The sequence below is a fragment of the Hakea prostrata genome, chromosome 8 (genome assembly GCF_041222555.1).
Source record: "Hakea prostrata isolate BN-2017 chromosome 8, UWA_Hpros_2, whole genome shotgun sequence".
NCBI lineage: Eukaryota > Viridiplantae > Streptophyta > Magnoliopsida > Proteales > Proteaceae > Hakea > Hakea prostrata.
The window spans coordinates 33,444,498-33,451,107 of NC_142607.1; the positions used below are offsets into that span (position 1 = coordinate 33,444,498).

At 40.8% G+C, this 6,610-nt stretch overlaps 1 protein-coding gene across 1 annotated transcript; it reads left to right on the forward strand.

Annotated features, from left to right (window-relative positions):
- Window positions 1-2,651: 2,651 nt before the first annotated feature.
- On the forward strand, window positions 2,652-3,266 carry LOC149007614 (uncharacterized). The gene has a single exon (XM_089167117.1). It carries the CDS (start codon window positions 2,652-2,654, stop codon window positions 3,264-3,266), a length of 615 nt encoding a protein of 204 aa, XP_089023243.1.
- The last annotated feature ends 3,344 nt before the right edge of the window (window positions 3,267-6,610 follow it).

The window sequence follows — 6,610 nt, forward strand, 5'->3', positions numbered from 1 at the left end:
AATATAGATGGAGATCGAGAATTTGGATAAATAGGTAGCCAAAACTGCTCTTTTCACTAGGCTCACAAACTGAAGGCTATTGGAGTTATTACTTCAAGACATGCTTGCCACATATTCCAAATTGGTGCAAAGATGTCCAAAACAGGCAGAAGTAACTGGAATTCTTGATGCACATCAAGGGGAAGTAAAGGCCTCAAACAAATAGCAGAAGGCACTTGAAAGGAATCAGAAGCCAAAGCAGTTCAACCATGATCAGGCAAGGAAACCACACTTGGTTTGGAGGCAGTGTTCTCCCGATCAAAGTGAGTATACACCATTGAATGCTCCACGATCGAAAATTTTGACACAGATCAAGAATCAAGACATTTTGAAATGGCCATCAAAGATGATAGCAAAACCAGGAGAAAGGAACATGGAGAAGTATTTTCGTTTTTAGAAAGATTATGGGCATTACAGCAATGAGCGTAGACACTTGAAGGCTGATATTGAGAGATTGATATCTCAGGGGCACCTATCTAGTTTGTCAAAGGGCGATAAGCTGAAACGAGAGCAGCTGTCGAAAAAAGAGCATTCAGGAAGCAGAGATCGATGCTAGTCGATCTCCTATTCTTACCATATCTGGAGGACCCGAGCTTGAGTCCCTCAAAAAGCTGAAAGCTAAGTTTAAGTTCATTGGGACTGGAGAGACATAGAAGCGGAAAAAGCTAAACGACGAAAGTTCTATTACTTTTGACGAAGAAGATGAAAGGGGTGTGTGTACACCTCATGACGATGCAATCGTGATCAAAGTAGAAATCTGAGGCCGAGAGGTACATAGAGTATTGGTTGACACAGGGTCTTCGGCAGATCTTTTATCTTACGAAGCCTATCAAAAGTTGAAGGTCGAGGAAGATTTAATGAAGCCGTCATCCACACATTTATATGGATTTGTTGGTTCATTACCTTTAGCCGAAGGATCTGTTCAACTAGACCTCTCAGTAGGAAATTTCCCCAAGGAAACCACAATTCGGGTAAATTTTGTAGTTTTTCGGGAGCTTCCGGCTTACCACGTCATTCTCGGCAGGCCATCCCTGACAAAGTTAGGTGCAGTAGTCTCAATGAATCATATGAAGATCTAATTCCAACTGATAAAGGAATCGGTCAAGTAGCTTATGATCAAAGGATTTCCCGACAGTGCTATGTAGCATATCTCAAGGATAAAGTTGGTCCCAAAAAGGCCATGGCATTGCCAATTAAGATACACGATGATCAGGACGAGGATGAGATGTAGAGGCCTGAACCAATGGAGAAACTGGAACGAATCCAGCTCGATCCGGAGGATGAAAAAAGAACAACTCCTATCGGGTCCGAAAAGGCAGAATATTTTAAAGAAGAATTGAAGAAATTCCTCCAAGAAAACAAAGATATATTTGCCTGGTCAGCTGAAGACATGCCTGGGATAGATCGAAAGGTGGCAGAACACAGGCTTTGGATAGATCCGAAAGCCAAACCTATGGTTCAAAGGAGGAGAAGCTTCTCAATGGAAAAGCACAAAGCTATTAGAGGCGAGGTTGAGAAGTTAAAAAATTCAAGGTTCATCAAACCCATTGAATGCCCGACTTGGCTAGCCAATGTGGTAATGGTCAAGAAGTCGAATGGAAAATGGAGGATGTGCACTAACTATACAAACCTCAACAAAGCTTGCCCGAAGGACTGCTACCCTTTACACCAAATTGATCTTTTAATCGATGCCACGGCTGGATATGAAACTTTGAGTTTCATGGATGCCTATTCAAGGTAAAACTAGATTCTGATGAGTCGAGAAGATGAAAAATTCACAGCTTTCATGACCAATCGTGAAAGTTTCTATTATAAAGTTATGCCATTCGGTTTGAAGAATGTGGGAGCTACCTACCAAAGGGCAGTGAACAAAATTTTCAATGATTTGATTGGGAAAAGCATGGAGGCTTATATGGATGACATGCTAGTGAAAAGCATAGTGCGATTGGGACATGTTGCTGATTTAGCACAAGTATTTTTTGTGTTACGCAAATACCAAATGAGGCTGAATCTGAAAAAATGTGCTTTCGGTGTATCCTTGGGAAAATTCTTAGGATTCATGGTTTCTCAAAGGGGGATAGAGGGTAATCCAGCCAAAATACAAGCTTTGATCAATATGGAGCCTCCAAAGACTGTTAAGGATATACAGTGCTTAATTGAAGGAGTTGCAGCTTTAAATTACTTTATATCATAGTCGGGAGACAAGTGTCCACCATTTTTCAAACCCTTGAAGGATTTGAAAGGGAAAAAAGAAGCACGATGGACTGACGAATGCCAAAAGGCATTCGAAAACTTGTAGGTCATGCTCAAGAGACCACCTCTCTTATCCTGACCCAAGAAAGGTGAAACTTTGCAAGTTTACTTAGCAACATCTCATTCTGCTGTAAGAGCAGTACTCGTTCGGGAGAAGGAAAGAAAGCAATGGCCAATTTATTATGTCAGCCATGTACTCCTAGATACAGAAACCCAATACTCACAGATTGAGAAGCAGGCGTTAGCTCTCATGGTGGCAGCCGAAAGTTAAGGCCTTATTTCCCAGGCACATCCAATAGAGGTATTAACCACTTTTTCTTTTGAAAAAAGTTCTTTATAAGCCTGATTTGTTTGAAAGAATGGTTGTGTGGTCGATTGAGCTTGGTGAGTTCCAAGTAAACTTTAAACCTCACACGGCAATAAAAGCCCAAGCATTGGCGGACTTTGTCGTAGAAACCACAACTCCATTAGAGGAAGAAACCGAACCAAGTATCCCAACCATATGGGAAGCTTATATGGATGGTTTGAGTAGTAAGCATGAAGCTGGAGCAGGAGTCCTACTCAAAAGTCAGACAGGCTTTATGATTCACTATTCCTTGAGGTTCACGTTCAAAGCAAGCAACAATGAAGCAGAATACGAAGCCTTTATAGCAGGACTTCATTTGGCTAAAGCTTTGGCAATAGCTGAAATAACTGTTTTAAGTGACTCTCAGCTTATTGTTCATCAAGTGCAAGAAGAGCACGGCACCAAGGAGCCTCGATTGCAAAAATATCAAGAGATCATACAGGCATTACGGAAGGAATTCAAAGATCTGAAAGTATGTCAGATCTTGAGGAAGGAGAACACAATGGCGGAGGAACTCTCAAGATTAGCTAACGCTAAAGAAAAGACACTTGAACCATCAGCTTACATTGAAGAACTGGCCTTCCCAAGCAATCAAGTGCAGGAGGTTTTGTATATCAAAACCAAATGATGCTAGATGGACCCGATCATGGAGTATATTCGGGACAATAGTTGCTCGAGGATACAAAAGAAGCCATGATGATTCGGGTATGAGTGTCAAGATTCACGATGCACAATGGAAGATTATATCGAATGTCTTATTTTGGACCACTGGCTCGATGTTTGGGGCCTGAGGGATCAAAACCGCATTAATAGAGTTTCATGAAGGAATTTGTGGTTCACATATGGGCTATCGGGTCTTGGCACATAAAATCCTGAGGCTCGGGTTATACTAGCCAAAAATTCAAGAGGATGCGATGGAATATGTTCGTCGTTGCAACAGCTGCCAATTCCATTCCACAGTATCAAAAAAGACTGCAAAGATCTTGACCTCAATTCTGGATCCAATCCCATTTGCAATGTGGGGAATTGATATCATGGGAAAATTCACTAAAGCATCAGGCGGTCGGGAATATCTCATTGTGGCGATCGACTATTTCACCAAGTGGGTAGAAACAAATCCTTTGGAAATGATCACTGAGAAAAGGGTGGAAAAGTTCGTGTTGGACTCAATTATTCACAGGTACGGGATCCCAAAAATCTTTGTCACCGATCACGGGACACAATTTAACAATCCCCAATTCGAGCAATTATGCAATACTTATATGATCCAACATCGCATGTCAGCCGTGGCTTATCCCCAGAGCAACGGCCAAGTTGAAGTTACCAACAGAACCCTATTAGATGGAATAAAAAAGAGACTCGAGTCCGACAAAGCCCTATGGGTTGAAGAATTGCCAAGTGTCCTTTGGGCCTACCGAACCACAATTCGAACAGCCACCGGAGAAACTCCAGTTAGATTGACCTATGGGACCAAAGCATTAGCTACAGTCGAGGTAATGGCAGGAATACTTCGAGAAAGAGAATTTGAAGAGAAAGAAAATGAGCAAGGAATGCTAGACAGCCTAGAGTTATTAGATGAAGTTTGAGCAAAGGCAATTGCCCGAACTCAGCATTTTCAGCGAAAGATAGCATCCCATTATAACACCCGAGTGAATCATCGACAATTTCGATCAGGGATTTAGTTTTAAGGAACACTCTAGCATCAGACCCGCATCATCAAAAGAAACTGGACCCTTCATGGGAAGGTCCATACATGATAGTCAAGTCGGTTGATTCGGGAGCATACAAGTTAAAAGCATATATCCATATCTATGAGCGCGAACTTTATCGGTCATGGAATGCAAGACATTTGAAGAAATATTATCCTTAGTGATTCAATATTTTCAATTTTGATGTAGAAAAGTTATAGTTATTCAATGCAATTTCTAATTTCGAGCACCAAATCTTTTGATTGGAGGCAGTATATCAATATATGAATGGTGTTTTAAATCAAAAGGCTTCAGTTGAAAAGCTAAATGAGACCTTCAAACTCCTAGAAAAAATTCTAAGGAATTTTACAGGTAAAAGGCTTCGGTTGAAAAATCGAATGATACCTTCGAAGGCCTAGGAAAAATTCTAAGGAATTTTACAGGTAAAAGGCTTCAGTTGAAAAACCGAATGACACCTTCAAATGCCTAGAAAAAATTCTAAGGAATTTTACAGGTGAAAAGCATCGGTTGAAAAGCCGAATGAGACCTTCGAACGCCTAGAAAAAACTTTTAAGAAATTTTATAGGTAAAAGGCTTCGGTTGAAAAACCGAATGAGACCTTCGAACGCCTAGAAAAAGTTCTAAGGAATTTTATAGGTAAAAGGCTTCGGTTGAAAAACCAAATGAGACCTTCGAATGCCTAGAAAAAATTCTAAGGAATTTTACAGGTAAAAAGGCTTCGGTTGAAAAGCCGAATGAGACCTTCGAACGCCTAGAAAAAATTTTGAGGAATTTTATAGGTAAAAGGCTTTGATGGAAAAGTCGAATGAGACCTTCGAATGCCTAGAAAAAAATTGTAATAAATTTTATAGGTAAAAGGCTTCGGTTAATAGGATCCCTCGAAAGCTACAAAACACTTATCACATTCGGGTGGTACACGGATGACTGAATAAAAAAGTTCTTTTTATATACATAAAAGGACTAAAAAGGGGCCAACTTTTACAAAGTTAAAGATGCTTCTGTATCTCAATCAAAGGATGCAAAGATGAATGTCATCAAGCTTAGCTTCTTCGTTCAATATGAAACGCTTCTGTATGTCAATCATAGGATGCTTCGTTCGGTAAGGTAATGCCACTAAATTTAACGATTCCATGAAGAATGACAAACTAAAAGTTCCGTAAGCTTCCTCCAACAAAAGGTAAAAAGAACGAAGAACGGAGGAATGACAAACTCTAGGTTTTATCCATGCCTTTCGTTTGGCACATAAACCTCATCCTTGGGGACTGCGAAGAGTTCTGTAAGCTCCCTCCAACTAAAGGTAAGAAGAACGAAGAATGTGAGGAACAACGAACTCTAGGCATTGTCCTCCATAGGGACAATTCCTTCAATCGAAGTGGAAGCCCGATCCTTAGCAATATTATGTTCGGGACCATCTCTTCTTGATCCACTTCCCCAATTGGAGACAAAGGTGGAGAATCATCAAGATAAAGCTTTACATCGGGATCGGGAACAGGCTGGTCCACCAAGTCTTGGGCCCAATCGGGAAGGGGAAGTTGCAGTTTTTCAAAAACTTCGAGATGACAATGTTTTTGGTGAGGAGCCGTATCAAAATTTGGATCTCTCTTCAGAATCAACTTCCAAACCTCGTTTTGGCCATCTCGGTAAGCTTGAGTATTGAAGGGACAACAAATCAAGTAAGGGCTTGCTATTTAAATACTTGAAGATACATGCCCTCCGAGTCTCAACATGAACATGTTCGGGTTTAGATGGGATTGCCCGATCTCGTAGCTCAGAAATCTTTGCTTCAGATTCCTTCATTTCCCCCGAAAGTCTCACGATTTTCCGTTCGAGACTATGGATACTCCCCTTTACAACATCTAGGTTCGGGGAAACTTTTTCAAGTTTTTGGGATTCCCCCTGAAGGCACTCGATCTCGGCGTCCGTTACCTTGGCCTCTTCCAAAGCTTGCAAAGATTAGAGTTCATTCTCACGATCTGAAAGGCTGACTCCACTTGTTTGTGGAAATTATCAGCAGTGGTCCTGTTATATCATAGTGTTATTCGGGAAATAGATATTAAATCAAAGGACTAACATGACCAAGGAATTCATGAAGGCCTCATATGGAATAGAATCAAAAGCTTTACACTCTGCGGGCATTTGGGCAAAAGTACACCATTCTAACGCTTTGTCAAAATTACCCATCACAAAGTTAGACCTTTTCAACTTCCAGGAAGGCGTATACACTTCATCATCGGGATGCAAATACCTTTTCTTTGAAATGACG